Source organism: Rutidosis leptorrhynchoides, chromosome 10 (genome assembly GCF_046630445.1).
Source record: "Rutidosis leptorrhynchoides isolate AG116_Rl617_1_P2 chromosome 10, CSIRO_AGI_Rlap_v1, whole genome shotgun sequence".
Taxonomy (NCBI): domain Eukaryota; kingdom Viridiplantae; phylum Streptophyta; class Magnoliopsida; order Asterales; family Asteraceae; genus Rutidosis; species Rutidosis leptorrhynchoides.
Genome location: NC_092342.1, coordinates 24,611,467 through 24,629,243, shown reverse-complemented (window position 1 = coordinate 24,629,243; position 17,777 = coordinate 24,611,467). Strand labels below are relative to the sequence as shown.

General features: G+C 30.7%; 1 protein-coding gene across 1 annotated transcript; it reads right to left on the bottom strand.

The window, feature by feature from the left end:
* Positions 1-1,099: 1,099 nt before the first annotated feature.
* Positions 1,100-1,780, bottom strand: LOC139870120 (uncharacterized). The gene has a single exon (XM_071857971.1). The coding sequence runs from the start codon at positions 1,778-1,780 to the stop codon at positions 1,100-1,102; it is 681 nt and encodes a 226-aa protein (XP_071714072.1).
* Between the last annotated feature and the right edge of the window lie 15,997 nt (positions 1,781-17,777).

The following is a 17,777-nucleotide window of genomic DNA, read 5'->3' as shown; positions in this document are numbered from 1 at the left end:
AAAATTGAGAAGACACTTCATCAAATACCACATCTCTTGAAGTGGTAAACTTCTTTGTTTCTAGATCCATACACCTCCAACCTTTCCTGTGAGAATCATAACCAACAAAAATACACCTTCGAGCTTTTGGGTCAAGTTTGGTTCGGTTAGATTTTGGAACATGAACATAACAAATAGAACCAAACACCCTAAAATAGCTTACATTAGGCTTTTCACCATAAGCTAGCTCAAAAGATGATTTTTGTGTACCTGGCCAAGATGGTAACCGATTAGACACATGACAAGCACATTGAAGTGCTTCCGCCCATAGCTCCCTGGGCAACCCCTTGTCATGTAACCAAGATAAGCATATTGAAACAAGGTAAGCAATCTTTCTTTCTGAAACCCCATTTTGTTATGGAGTATCCGAACAAGTCATTTGGCGAGAAATACCATTTGTTTTACAATAAGTAAAGAAATCATTTGACATGAATTCTCCACCATTATCACTCCTAAGAGCTTTTACCTTTCTCCCAAATTCTGATTCTACCGCTTCTTTGAATTCTATGAACTTTGATAAGGCTTCGCTTTTCTCCTTTAGGAATTTCACCCAAGTAAACCGAGAATAGTCATCAATTAACACCATGACATAGCAATGACTGCTATAACTTGGTGTTTTTGTTGGCCCCATCAAGTTCATATGAATCAAGTCAAGCAAACCTTGTTTTCGATTTGTTGACTTCTTATATGGAAGTCGGTGTGACTTTCCATATTGACATCCTTGGCATATTACTTCCTCACGAACATTCTTTAATTGAGGAATTCCATCAACTAGTTTATGTGAGAATATCTTTTGCAACATTTGATATCCCACATGGCCTAGTCTAGCATGCCAAATAGCTCCGTTGTCAGTTTGACTTATTTTCTTCACATAAGCCTCACCTGCGGTAAAACATTGCTCCCATTTGACTTCATCATCATCGTTGCTTGAACAGGCCACATTTGCTTTTGTGACTTTAAAACGACAATATTTCTTGATGTGACCAACCTTCCCGCACTTGTAACATGTGGGAGGTTTCTTCTCATAGTTACTTTTGTAACTAGTTTGCTCTTCTTCTTTTTATTTGCTAGAAGAACCTTTCTTGAAGTTCTTCCCTTTTGAAAATAATACCGCATCATTTTCAAATCCTTTAGCCATTTGCTTGGCCAAAGCTTCTTGATTAGAGAGCAAATTCTCTAATTCTTCAACCGAAGGTTGAGTAGACCACCCATGTATAGAGGTTATGAATGGAACATACTCTTTCTTCAAACCACGAATTAAATATCTTCGCAACCGAGATTCACTAATTTTCTCGTTTGTATCAATCTCTGAAATTTGAGAACAAAGAGTTTTCACCTGTAAGAAATATTCAGAAACTGACATACCTTCTTGTCTTGAGATTGCTAACTCATTTTTCAAGAATTGCAACAGTGCGGTATTCTTCTTGGTAAAGAGTTTCTCAAGAGTATCCCAAACCTCCTTTGGAGAGTTAAGATCACGAACGTGTTCTATGAACTCTTTGCTAATTGATGTCCTCAACGCAAAGAGAGCCTTCCCACACTTAATCTTCCATTTTCTTCGTGACTCGCCTTGCTCAAGAGTTTCTACGGGAATTATGGCATCGCTTCCGGCCACAAGTTCCCATAGATCTTGATCTTGGAGATAAGCCTCCATACACATCTTCCAATACTTGTAGTTGTTGCCTATAAGTCTTTCCATACCATTGAACACACCTCCATTGTTTACATTTGAGACTTCCATTTTTGATTAGCAAGAAACTAGTTTACACTTTGAGTAATTGCACACAAAGTTTAACTTAGAACTAAACTTATAACCAAGTTTATAACCAAGCTCTTGATACCATGAAAGAATAAATAACTTGCTAGAATGAAAGTTAAGTAAACAAACACGTATGAACAAATTGAAAACTAGACATGTATTGGTTAAATTTTCTTATTTTTTTATCACCATGATAATTTGTCTAGTATTTATACTACATTACAAGAGTAAATGACAAACTAGCTTTAATAAAAGAGATATGGACAATCTCTTTATTAAATACAAGATCTATAAGAGATATACACAATCTCTATATTAAATTAAATACAAGATCTATAATAGATATGCACAATCTCTACAAGATATGCACAATCTCTACAAGATATATCTTGTGACAATAGAATCCATTTAATTAGATTGCACTAATATTTTAACAACATTAATGCCCTCTATCTTACAAATATAAAATATATATAAACAATGACAGCACTGACATGTCAACTGTATTCTTAAGAGCATGATACAATGCTAGCTATGGGTGGTAATATGAGGTGTAATATATCCGTCTAAGTTGGAGTGAGAATAGAACGAATACTCAAACTGGAGCGAAACTCATCAAATCTGTAGGGAGACCTTTGGTGTAGATATCTACGTACTGGTAACGATATAGCACATGAAGAACCCGGACTTGGCCTTCAGCAACAAGATCCCGTACGAAGTTTAAGTCAATCTTAATATGCTTGGTACGCTGATGTTCAACCGGGTTAGATGACATGTAGACATATCTAACATTATCACAATAAACAATGATAGTTGAGAAAAGTGGATGATGAAGCTCCCAAAGAAGTTTACGAATCCACTAGATTTCAGTAACGAGATTAGCAATGCCGCAATATTCAGCCCTTACACTAGACCGTGAAAGAATGTTCTGGCGCTTAGATGACCAAAACAATAGTTTATTTCCAAGAAAAACACAATACCATGTGGTGCGATGGGTGGTAGGGCATGCTACCCAATCAACATCAGAGTATGCAACCAGAGAGGCAGTGGAAGAAGCAAAAAATCAAAGACCAAGATCCAAAGTGCTCTAATACCATATTATAAATGTATATTCCCTTGATCAATTTAATCATACATATGGATAATTTATGCCGATACATTGATGCCCTCTATCTTACATATATGATAAATATATAAACAATGACTACACTGATATGCTAACTGTAATCTTAAAAGCATGATACAATGATAGTTGTGAGTGGTAATGTGAGGTATATAATATATTCGTTAACAATTGAACAATTCAGAGTGATTAGGAACATTGATTATTGTTCGAACCCATATGAGTACTTTTATTTTTCATTGAAAGAATGCGCTTATATTTAATGAACATCATAAACGTAGTTTATATTTATATATTCCCTTTTTAAGTAAATGTAAATATTTAATAATTGCATCAATATTTAGCTTTAATTATAACAGATTTAAAGTAAATAATTATAACTAGAAAAAGTGGCCCGCGCGATGCGGCGGGGCTTTTCGGGTTGAATATTCATATTTAACGTAGTGTTATATATTTATAGCATCAAAAACGCGTTACTACGGGTTTATTTAGATACATGTAGTTAGTACCTAGTATATTTAATGGGAGGTGATCCGTACACCACCTCTATTTTGCCATACACCACTAAATAAATTTTTTGGACATTTTTATCCTTCCTTTTGTTCACCACCAACTCCCCTTAACTTCTCAAAGGAAGAGTAAAACTGTATAAATAATTGTTTTGGTGGTGTATGGCAAAAACAAGGTGGTGTACGGATTAACTCTCATATTTAATGGTCTGCGCGATTTTGACGACAGAAAGATTACCTAAAAAAATGAAACGAAACCGTCGATATGGTATAGTTAGTTTGGGTTGTTTATTATGCGTGTCTGTATATGTATGAAAGGTATCTTCAAATATTTAGCGTCTTTAAAATACATTCATTTCACGTATAGTTAGTTGCGTTGTGTTCGTAAAATTATTTCGAGTTGAACGGTGATATCGAAAAAATCTAACGTATGGCGATCGGGAAGATAAGTCCCGATAAAATTTTGGGTGGAGTTTATATAATTATATATTAAAAATATGAATTTACCCATTGGCCCCCTGTTTAGGGGGGTTAGAAATGAAAATTTGTCAAAGTTTGGAATTTTTTTTGTTTGTTTTTAGATGTCGTTTTGGACTTATGGAATGACCAAAAACTTGGTGTCCATTAGTATTATAAGGAAATTACTATCTATACTTATTGGTGTATTAATAACTGTGATGACCCGGAAATTTCTGATCAAATTTAAACTTAATCTTTATATGATTTCGACACGATAAGCAAAGTCTGTAATGTTGAGTCTCAAAATTTTTGAACTGTTTCATATATTCAATTGACCTTCGACTGTTCCCGACGATTCACGAACAACTAATTGTAAATAGATACATGTATATTTAAATATATATATATATATATGTATATATAATAATTTGAAATATTAATTGAATTAATATATGAGTTAATTGTTGGAAATAAATATGTAAAATAATATGCGATATAATGAAAACTATTATTACAAATGTGTATATATATATATATATATATATATATATATATATATACATAAATACTACTTGTAAATATATAAAATAATATTAAATCTATTTGTTTAAAAATATATAATATATATTTATGTGATAAAACTTGTTATTTAAAACTGATTATATTTAGGGAGAGAGTAAATGGAAAATGAATGATTTCAAACTTAAATAGTAAACATCAGTAACACTCGGTTGATGTTTTATTAGTTTTAAAATATATATTATACATGTTCATGAAGGATTGAAATAAAAGTTGAATTGTAAATCGATTACGAAGATTTTAGATTTGTCAAAAATATTTTTTTACCTTTTTAGTTTAAATATTAGTACTCCGTACATATAAATTGGAATAGAAAATAAATTATTATCGAACCTTTTTAATCAGGTTTCAAACAGTTAATGAGTGAAATAATTAAATATATTTAATCTAAAAATTTAGGATTTTTAGGAACACTTTTGTATTCTAACTGTTTAGTAATGGTCACGATATAACACAGTCTATGAAAACTGTCGGCAGAAAGGAACGAAATTTTAGGCTGCTATACTATTCTTATTGTTTATCTGCACGTTCCAAATTAAATAAGATAGGAATTTATTAAATCATATTAATATTATTATTATTATATTACGTTACTTTATCTTATATTTATTATATGTATATGTAAATGCTGTAACTTGTATGATCAACCATTATCATTCATCTTCTTCTCCTTTTCTACGATCAAACACCACCCTGCATCACCATCCACCACCGGAGCCACCATACAACCGACACCCATGATCACCATGGTCATCACTTTTCTCAGCAAACATCCTCCACCACCTTCACCCATGAAACCCATTTCTATCTGTCACCACTTCGACACCATAGCCATCATACACCACCCTACAAACCTCCATGAAATTATCACCGTGACACCATCACAACCGTCACCACCTTGAAACCCATCATCACCTTCACACCCTCTTAATTTTCTTCTTTCCCAACGACAATCTACCATCAACCATCGTCTCCATATTCCCTCTCTCTCTCTCTCCTCTCTCTCATTATTTCTGCATATTTCTGTTAGAACCCCACCGAAGACCCAATTGTGAATTCCCTTTTCGCTTTTACAAAATAAATCCACGAATTGTTGCTGCATTTAATCCAAACCCAAACCCTATAAACCCACTTGCTATTACCTTCGAACACCCCACTTCCGGTTCCTTTTAATGCTCGTTAATGCTCGAAACCCACTTCCTTGTGTTGTTGCTGCGTTAATTTTTCTTTTACAGTCAAGAATATATGATGTTGATGCAGTTAAGAATGATGATGATGGTTCATGATAAAGTAATGGGATATGATAAGATGATACATAAAATAATAAAGGGTGATGATTGAGATAAATTGAGGAACATGTAATAATTAAAATGAATATATGGATGATGACACAATGATGATGTATTAGGTGATGCAGTTCGAAAGATTAGAGACCAGAAATCAGGGGAATTATTTTTTTTGTTTTATTTATGCAATGGACTAATTTTGGGCCGTAAATCGTTGATTGGGTTTGTGTATAACGGGCTTAGAATTGTAGTTGGGCTTGTGTTGTACTGTTGGGCCAAGAACTCTTGGTTGTTGTTGGACCTAGCTGAAAATAAACGAGTTAAATAAAAGCAAGTCGGGCTTTAATCAGGAAAATTGAATTGGAGGAGTGGTTAAGGAGAGTTTGTGTTTAGCGAGAGGTCTCGAGTTCGAGCCCTGTTTAAGGCAGTTATTTTCTTTTTGGGAGCTTTTCCATGTGAGGTATTATTATTATTATTATTATTATTATTATTATTATTATTATTATTATTATTATTATTATTATTATTATTATTATTATTATTATTATTATTATTATTATTATTATTGTTATTATTATTATTATTATTATTATTATAATTATTATTATTATTATTATTATTATTATTATTATAATTATTATTATTATTATTATTATTATTATTATTATTATTATTATTATTATTAATATTATCATTATTATTATTGTAACTATTATTATCATTGATATTATTTTATTATTAACATTAATTATTATCAAGTATTATTAATAAGTCTTATTAGTATTAAGAATTATTATCAAAACGATAATTTTTTCTTTTTTTTTTTGTAAAAAATAATACAACTTTTTATTTTATTATCATTATTGTTAAAATTATTACTTGTACTAAAACTATATTTTTATTAAAAATAAAATAACATTATTAATAAAATTATCATTTTTATTATTATTTGAATTGACACTATCGATATCATTAATATTATCATATTAAAGAGATTACAACTTTTTATCTATTAGTATTAGTATTATTTTACCAAATAACAATTAGTACAGAACACTATATTAAAAAATATATAACATAGGATTTATTGAAATAACAAGTATATCACTAATAATATAGATTCGTTCGATTACAATCATGCGTGTTAATATATATATATATATATATATATATATATATATATATATATATATATATATATATATATATATATATATATATATATATATATATATAATGATATAGGTTCGTGAATCCAAGGCCAACCCTGCATTGTTCAATGTCGTCATATGTATTTTTACTACAAAATACAGTATAGTGAGTTCATTTGCTCCCTTTTACTCTTTATATTTTTGGGACTGAGAATACATGCGCTGTTTTTACAACTGCTTTATTAAATGCTTTTGAAATATATTTTTGAACTGCGAATACATGAAATGCTTTTATAAATGTTTGACGAGTTAGACACAAGCAAAACATTCCTCGAATGAATTATTATGCAGACAGAAGTTCTGTGGATTATTACTGAATTATGTGGACTTGATAATTGCCACTAATTGTTGTGAATATTTTTTCCCTGATTATTATTGCTTGGTAACCTAAGAATTAGAATCGGGTATGGCCCTAATTCACGCCAATCCTAAAAGTAGCTACCGGGTTTAACACCCCTACCCAGAATGTTCACTAGACAGAAGGGCTAGTGGGCGTGGTGTTTAGTACTTCGAAGTTTATATGATTATTATACATATGAGATGTTCTGTTTTGGGGATATTATTATGCGCATTATATGTTAAGGTCGGTTACCAAGCCAAGTTATGAAAGCAATGAAAAGTGAATGTTATGTATCGAGAGAATGATTTTATACACAGGTTATGTGTATGTTATTTTTGTGCACAAGATATGTGTACGGTTACTAAGATTTATGAAAGATGATTTTGTACACGAGAAAGGTGTACTGTTTTTAAAAGATATCACATGTACATTACAGGTGGGTATATGATTCGGTCCCATTTGTACCATGCATGATTTAAATCTTGTAGTCTATCAAAATGATGAATTTTATTGTTTTATGATAAACCTATGAACTCACCAACCTTTTGGTGGACACTTGAAAGCATGTTTATTCTCAGGTATGAAAGAAATCTTCCGCTGTGCATTAGCTCATTTTAAGGATATTACTTGGAGTCATTCATGACATATTTCAAAAGACGTTGCATTCGAGTCGTCGAGTTCATCAAGATTATTATTAAGTCAATTATAGTTGAATATATTATGAAATGGTATGCATGCCGTCAACTTTCGTTGTAAAGAAAGATTGTCTTTTAAAATTGAATGCAATGTTTGTAAAATGTATCATATAGAGGTCATGTACCTCGCAATGAAATCAACTATTGTGAATCGTTTATAATGTATATGAACGGGTCCTTTCAATAACTCAATATGACTGGTTCATAAAATTAGTGCTAGATTGCTTAATTGAGGAACCAATTTGTTAATATTTTAAGAACAATGCTAAACGTAGCCTTTATGGCTACGTTTAAGCATGCCTTAATTAGGTTTGTAAACTCTCCTTAATTACAAAGTATTAATATTCATTTTTTTAATATAATATAATTGAAAATGGAAAAAAGAAAGATTATTTTTAGTCGGCAAAACGAAGATAGGTGAAATAAGATCTGCCCCTTAAAAACAATTATTATTGTACATATTTTTTATAATAGTATTTTATTCACTTATCGTTTGGCTAAAATAATTACTTTCCGCCGCATCGCGCGAACCTTGATACTAGTTATAACTCTAAACATCATAATTAACATTTCCCAATATGTAAAGATAATTAACCATTAACCATATATACTAAAAACATGAATAATGAAAACCCTCTCGTTCAGTATGAATAATGAAGCCGTCTCGTTCAGTGAATGTTGATTTAGTGTAGTTTGGTAACTTAATTTTTCTTCCTTGATAAACGTCGTCCTTTTATTTTAGTGACCACGTCTTGGGGAGCGTTTGATTACCTCTTAATTGAATAGTTCAACGTTGAACCATTCGGAATTCATCTCGTTTGTTCTGACATATGATGCTAAATGGTTCATAATTTAGTGTTGAATCATTCATAGTTCAAATACCATATTAACCATTAAACACCTAAATTTTATGTTATATCATCTTTAAGTTGGATCAAGAACACTTAATAACAACAATATTATTTTTAATTCATATAAAAGGTTATTGATATAATTTTACATCATTTACATTGTTAATTCAAATGATTATCAAACATGTTGTTGACATTCAGAACCGAATTCATTCACAACTTTGAATCATTCGGATTATGAACCATGAGTTTTATCAAACGCATTATTAAGGTGCTATTTGTTTTTTAAGATGTTTTTGTCTGAAGATCTACGAACCATGTCTGTAAAGAAGATGTGGTCTGAAGGTCTGTATGCTGCATAGTGAAGACTGTTTTTATGTCTGCAAAATAACTCATTCCTGTCTGCAGCACTTAGAAGCACATTTCTAAGTCTGCGAGATTGCAGACAGAATAAGACATTATTTTATCTTATGTGTTCAGAAAAACAAACTGTCTGCAGTAAAAATGTCTGCGAGCGCGCAGACATAAGACATAATAAGGTATGCAGACTGAAAAACAAACGACACCTAAGTATTGTTTGTTTTTCAGTTTGTAAATCTTATTATGTCTTATGTATGCGCTTCCGCGAACATTTTTAGTGTAGATTGTTTGTTTTTTTTTTATAAGTTAGAAAAATATTGTCCTATTCGGTCTATGTCACACCCCCAAAATGGACCAGGGGTAATTGTGACCAATCATATCATAACACAGTTGTATAAGCGAGAACGACTCTAAATGAGACGTTTTATTTATTAAATAAACAGCGGAAGCATTATTCAAAGTTTTACATCATAAGAGTACAGTAAATGGAAAATGTCTTAAACAAAATGATAAATATGAATGATGGACTCCATGCAAGCAGCAAAGCATACATCAATCATCTAGTAGCAAGTAGCAGCTAGCTCAATCATCACCTGAGACAAAACACGCTTAAAGTGTCAACCAAAAAGGTTGAGTGAAATTCATAGGTTTATAAATAATATCCAAAGTTTTAGACCACAAGATTTAGTTTAAAGTTGATTGATATAGAAATATCAATCTAAAAGTGTTGCTGCATTTTGTAATATCGCTACTAAACAAGTTTACCCTATGACACCTTGTACTGTCAGTGTCGTGGAATCATTATTATGTAACCAAAGACCAACGGTCGAATGGTTAGAGACGTTACTCTCAATAGGCCTACTCACAATAATTAAGTTTGCATTTAAACGTAGCAATTAACGATATTACGGTAGGGATTTAGCATGAATCAAAGCATGACAGCATAGTTAACAATTTAGTACTTGTGTCTAAGTGTAAAACAGTTATAAAGCAAGCATGTGTCTCACCCCAAAAGTTATAAAACAGTTATGAAACAGTAAAAAGTGGGGCTATGAAGTTCACCTTAGTAGCACACGAAAGAATTGAACGGAAGGACGTGACTGAGATCTCAACCTAGAGATAGAACGTATGATCAGACATTGTCTAACAGACAATAGTATATAGTACTATATTGATAGTAATGGTTCACTAAAGAATTTCCATTTTCGGAAGGTTACTATTTATGGAAAGTTTCCACTTATAGTAATTTTCCAATTTTAGAAAGTTCGGGTTAATCTTTAGCAAGATGTTGTACAACTCTACTCAAACTTCGTTGCTATCAAATAAGTCAGGAATGACCAGATGTAACCGGGGGCCCAGGATTCTTGACCAGAATCTAAGTCATGGCATTCGAGATCCACAAGCTTACCCATAAATGGCAACCTAGACATCATTCACTTACGACCGTGAGTAGCGATGACGTTCACATGAATTATACATTATCTTTGATTAACCTTCACTTTAGGTGTATACACACAACGAATTATTAATGTACTTAATAATTATATATGTAATAATATAACCTAAGTTTTATTTAATATTTAGTTATTATACCTTAGTATGTCTTATATATATTAAATATAATTACCTTTAAATAAATACCTAAATTACTTCAAAAATAATAGTGTTTTATTAATCGAACATTATTCAAAAAATGTCTAAATAATAAATTAAATATCTAAAAATTACATACATAATTTTTATAGTCTTAGTTAATCATATAGATTAGTAGAAAAATTTAAGAAAACGTTTTTATTATATTTTTATATTTATTTTTGTTTTTACCCTTAATGTATTCACAAAACAATTTTAATTCTACATAATTACTAAATAAACCCAAATAATTGTTTTTATAATTTTTATAAGTTTCTATCAGTCTAATAACCTGTAGAAAAATATTAAATTTTTTTTTATTATTTTATATTTATTCTTAATTTACCTTCGAATTACATAATAATAGAGTTTAATTATATAATAAATACCAATTCGACCCAAGTAATTATTTTTATAATTTTTTCAGATCTATATAAGTTTTAAAAACTCAGAAAAAAATTATATATATTTTATTTTTGGTTAAAAGTATTTATTACGAATTTTACATTGTTTTCACGTTTAAACACTACATAATTCGTATTTAATTATAAATAATATTCCATAAATTATCAAAATTATTTTTATGCATCATAACACTTATAATACTAATTGTAACATATAAAAATAATTAATTTCGAATTTTACAAAGAATATACAATAAATATAAATATAAATGACAATATTGAAAAAAATTAATAAAAATAGAAAGTACCTCAAATTTTCTTCAATGTTTTGAGAGAATAACTTAAGTTTTTGTGTTTGGCAAGAAAAAATGAATGAGGAGCCATGTATTTATAGGTAAAAAATGGTTGGTGAAAAGAAAAAAAAATAATAAAATAAAGGTGCCAATTTTGACAAAATAATAAAAACATGTTAAAAATGTTTTTAATAAGTTTTTGTTTTTGAAAATATTTATTCAAAATTCATGGGCTCATTATTTAATTTATAAAAAAAATCTTATTTCTTTTTATTTTTATTTTTTTATAAGCTAAAAATATATATATAATGATTAAAATAACTTATCATTTAATTAATAATTATGTTTTATATAGTTTTAAATATAATACGCATTAATATTAATATTAACTAAAGTTATTTTATATAATTAGTGTAAACTTTAGTTAACAAAAAGTGTCGACTAAAAATAAATATTTGATCAATGTCAAATTTAATTATATATTACGTATGGATAACAACCCTATAGTCAAATTAGTCAATTCAGGTATGAAAATATGAGGGTTGTTATAGTACCTACCCGTTAAAAGAAATTTCGTCCCGAAATTTAGTTGTTTCCATTAATCGGTGTTGTTCGTACATAGACGAGGATATTTACGTTTTATTTGGTTTTCACGTTCCCAGGTATGCTCGGGGCCTTGCGTGAATTCCAACGGATAGAATATTGTTCTGTTTCAAGAATTAAAATCATACAAACCATAATTTCTACAAGTTCTTCTACGAAGTGCATTTTATTATTAATGCGGAGATCATTCAAAATGATGATGTTTTACAAGTCATTTCAGTAAATTAGATACATGAAATATGTTATGAATAATATTGTACTCATTTAAAACCTTGAGCGTTTATGCCACAATATTGGGGCAGATAAGACAGAGAGGAGTTCGTGAAATCATATTCATGAAATTTGATAGAGATTATCATTGTTTACAACAAGAATATCTTAATGATGAATATGAGTTGAAAAATAAAGTTTTATCACTATTTAATAATATGGATAAAACGATTCGATTATAGGAAGCGTATAAACGAAGCTATCGTAAAAGAGTGAATGAGAAAATTAAATGTTCGCCTTAACTTTTGACGTAGTCACGATTGATTTCCGGAATTCAAGGGATTAAAGGAAATCTTCGTAATCTATAAGATTTGATTCTTCGGTATTCACGGAATTTTGAGATTTCTTTGATTAAATGCGGTGAATTGCCTTGATTGACGTGTTTGGAAATTTTGCTATAAATTAGCTTCTTCCGTTTCATTATCTTTACCACTTCTATACTTTCTTCCTAAATTCATACTTCCAAAAGATTTGTTAATATGCTCAATCCTGTATTGATACTTGTTATTATATTGACCATATATGCAGTCATTCTTCTTTTTCTTTTACCACCAGAGGAATCTGTTTACTTCTACTATGCTCTTGGGGTTATAGTGTTTTTAATTCTCCCGTGTCTTTATATTGCTATACGCATTGATATACACGGTTTGTAGTTTCGGAGTCGTTATCGAGCTTTATATTTTCCCTTATATGTCGGAGCTTTATGCTTTTGTTTCTTCTTCCCGACTTCAAGTCAAGCGAATAATGGTCCAGAACTAGTAGGTATGAAGTTTCGAATGATCATAATCTATAAAGTAGAAAGGAAAGGTAATAGCACAATTTGATTTGTCAAATTACCAGAATATTCGAAAAAGACCGAATCATCAAGAAAAATATTTTCTTGATATGTTTAGAGGTTAAATAGAATGTAAGAGTCGTGTAACATGGTGAATGGTGATTTATACAGTCTATGAATCATCATCTTCCATTAAAAATTTAGCATGACTTACTGTAATATAATCACGTTGGCCTGACGTCATTATATTATACTAACTCATCCTTCAATTTCCAACACTTCTTCAAATCATTCATAATTTAAACTTGAATTTTACAGAATATAGAAACTAATACAGTTTCCTTTATGATGTGATAAAGATATCTCAAAGAGATAATTAATTGCGGACAAGAATCGTTATGATGATATCATCAGAAATATAGAGGATATTTATGATGATATTTTGGAATTTCTAAGTTCGAAAGTTGATGAAGAAAAATTTTTCGCAAGCTTTTACCATGACTTCGGAGCAAGATATTCTCTAAAGAATTCATCGGATCCAGAATTACCTGGATTCTTTGAATATAGGGTTTGGTCCTTGTATTTGTCCTTGGTCTCCTCCATGGTTAGCTCAATTCGTTTTTCAGTTCCAAATTTTCTTTTGAGCTTTTCCAACGAACCATTCATTATTATAAAACTTTTGGCCATTGAGACCATCTACAATTTTGCTGTTTCCTCTGCATTTAATGCAGCCATATTTGAATCATTGGTTATCAATCCGAGATGGTTTCAAGAAATTTCATTTTTAGATGATTAAACGCTGATTGTAATCGTCAACGGATCTAATGGTTGATGAATAGGCGTTGTTGATTTCAAAAGAAATGAACGATAATTTCGGTGGTTTGATGTGATAATTCATCATAGAATACGAATGAATATATATATATGAATTTAGTAATCTTTAGGAAGATAACACCTGCTAAAGCTTTACTTGGATTCTGATATGTCAAAATTAGAATATGTAATTGAATTTGTACGAAAATGGTTGTTCTTTAGTGAACAGATACTTATATCTTGTGACGTAAGTAGTATAGTTACTGATTATTGAATCAGAATTGAAGAATGTACAATGCAACATATTAATGTGAGATATAAATATTTCTCGGGTATTACCTACCCGTTAAAATATTTTCACAATTAATAGTTTGTACAAAAGAACTTTAATTACAATCTTTATGGAGATATACGTTCATATATGTATTCTTCAAATATAATATAGATTTAATGAGTTAATATAATATTAAAATCATTTGATTTGCGGTTGGAACAAGAATAAATAATCTTCAAAACTTGAGAGATTACATAATCGTCGCGGAATATTTCTTTAATGGAGTTATGAATCAATACTTCATCGTTCATTGTTATTGATATACCTCGGTATATGATGTTGGTGCTCGTGGAATTCTTGTGAAATTCACAAGACACGAATAATGTTTTCTAAAAAGTTTCGAGTACATCGAAAATAGAAGTGTAAAATCAGAAATGTATTTGAATAATACACTTAATTTATTATGAAATGGAGTTTATTGTGCTGAAGCAGTGATTAACGATCATTAAGTCATTAACGAAGGATGTACATTATAGCATATTAGTGATATGAATTAACCAAGTAGTACATACTAGTTAAGATTTACACGTAATAGCTTAGTACGAAAAGATTTATTATTGTTTCAAACCATATATATATAAAGTATACATATATAATTCTTCAGGAAGAATGAGTCAATACATCTTAACTCATTATTACTAATATTCCTTGGTATCTATGGGGCGTATGATGTTGATATCCGAGGTACTGAGTGTGATGTTGAGGCGTGAAATGCAGATATTGTTGTTGGTGATGCTAATGATATTGGTGGTGATGCTGATGGTACTGGTTATGCTGCTGGTGCTGCCGCTGGTGTTCGTAGGTTTCGCACCATATTCTCCAGAGCCACCACTCGAGCGCGAAGCTCGTTGACTTCTTCTATTATTCCAGGATGATTGGCGGTTTAGACAAGTGGATGAATAAGATCTAGAATTTTAGATATTATATATTCGTGACTGGATATCCTGGAAATGAGGGTGAAAATAGTGTTCTAAACGGGTTCGCCGGTAAGTGCTTCAGGTTCTTCACCAAGAGGTGAATTCGGTTGGTGGAAAGGATTATCTTCTTCTTGTCTCTATTGATTAAGTTTACTACGAACCCATCCCCAATTCATCCAAAATAGATGATGGCTGATTGGTTCGTTTGTTCCGGTTACGCTGCCATTGGAGCTCGAGGAATCGGTTGAGAAATCCATATTATGTGATTTGATTTAGGGTTTGATATGAGATTAGTGTTGAATACTGGATGATATATTCATCTCCTTGAATATGTATATGTAGCAAAAAGATTTTCGTAATTTACGGAGGAAATTTAGGAAAAGTGTTAGACAAAGATTATTGGGATAGATACGATAAGATATAATAAGATATGATGTGTCTATACTCTAATAATGGTAGTATGACGTGTTTAGATGATAAGTATGTAATCTGATAATCTTTTGATTAAAGATTTTCAATTCGTAATGTCCTATTCAGGTCCAGGGGCTTGAGCTATAGGATCCTTTAAATCAGTAATCCAAACGCTTTCTATTCTATAGTTTCGTAGACGTCATCCGTCAGGAAAATTCAATGATCAAAACAACAAGAAAGCAAAGAAAGTAATGAATATGAATAGTGATGACATTATAATGTCTTTGAGATTCTCGATAACTCAATAACATTTTCTGGTTCGCAAACCGATGCATAAAGGCATAAGGCATATAGGTACGTGCTATAACAGGGAGTTATATACGTTTAAGTATGAATAGTAACAAATATAGAAGTTTTAAAATTCATGGATAATATTTCATGTAATACATATGTAATACATAAACCAGGATAGATGACTTAGGAATGTCAAGAATTTCAGAAATCGTAGTGTCACATTTAAACACGGTGGCGTAATTGGATAGTACTTAGAAAAGTGAACAGAGTTCTTAGATTGACTTGGCATTCTAAGATAAGTAAAGTTTCTAAAGTATAGTGTAGCATTTAACAATTAAAGGCAACAATTAAAGGCACTATAGTCAAGGAAATTTGTAGTCCTACATTGCTAAGGTACCTTATTGTATAAGGCACACTTAAAATGCAATCCTGGTTCTCTACAACAGCACTGCTCTGATACCAATCTGTCACACCCCCAAAATGGACCAGGGGTAATTGTGACCAATCATATCATAACACAGTTGTATAAGCGAGAACGACTCTAAATGAGACGTTTTATTTATTAAATAAACAGCAGAAGCATTATTCAAAGTTTTACATCATAAGAGTACAGTAAATGGAAAATGTCTTAAACAAAATGATAAATATGAATGATGGACTGCATGCAAGCAGCAAAGCATACATCAATCATCTAGTAGCAAGTAGCAGCTAGCTCAATCATCACCTGAGACAAAACACGCTTAAAGTGTCAACCAAAAAGGTTGAGTGAAATTCATAGGTTTATAAATAATATCCAAAGTTTTAGACCACAAGATTTAGTTTAAAGTTGATTGATATAGAAATATCAATCTAAAAGTGTTGCTGCATTTTGTAATATCGCTACTAAACAAGTTTACCCTATGACACCTTGTACTGTCAGTGTCGTGGAATCATTATTATGTAACCAAAGACCAACGGTCGAATGGTTAGAGACGTTACTCTCAATAGGCCTACTCACAATAATTAAGTTTGCATTTAAACGTAGCAATTAACGATATTACGGTAGGGATTTAGCATGAATCAAAGCATGACAGCATAGTTAACAATTTAGTACTTGTGTCTAAGTGTAAAACAGTTATAAAGCAAGCATGTGTCTCACCCCAAAAGTTATAAAACAGTTATGAAACAGTAAAAAGTGGGGCTATGAAGTTCACCTTAGTAGCACACGAAAGAATTGAACGGAAGGACGTGACCGAGATCTCAACCTAGAGATAGAACGTATGATCAGACATTACCTAACAAACAATAGTATATAGTACTATATTGATAGTAATGGTTCACTAAAGAATTTTCATTTTCGGAAGGTTACTATTTATGGAAAGTTTCCACTTATAGCAATTTTCCAATTTTAGAAAGTTCGGGTTAATCTTTAGCAAGATGTTGTACAACTCTACTCAAACTTCGTTGCTATCAAATAAGTCAGGAATGACCAGATGTAACCAGGGGCCCAGGATTCTTGACCAGAATCTAAGTCATGGCATTCAAGATCCACAAGCTTACCCATAAATGGCAACCTAGACATCATTCACTTACGACCGTGAGTAGCGATGAAGTTCACATGAATTATACATTATCTTTGATTAACCTTCACTTTAGGTGTATACACACAACGAATTATTAATGTACTTAATAATTATATATGTGATAATATAACCTAAGTTTTATTTAATATTTAGTTATTATACCTTAATATGTCTTATATATATTAAATATAATTACCTTTAAATAAATACCTAAATTACTTCAAAAATAATAGTGTTTTATTAATCGAACATTATTCA

Bases quoted from the DNA above. Each gene is read 5' to 3' on its own strand.
- LOC139870120 (XM_071857971.1), bottom strand. From the start codon at position 1,780: ATGGAAGTCTCAAATGTAAACAATGGAGGTGTGTTCAATGGTATGGAA.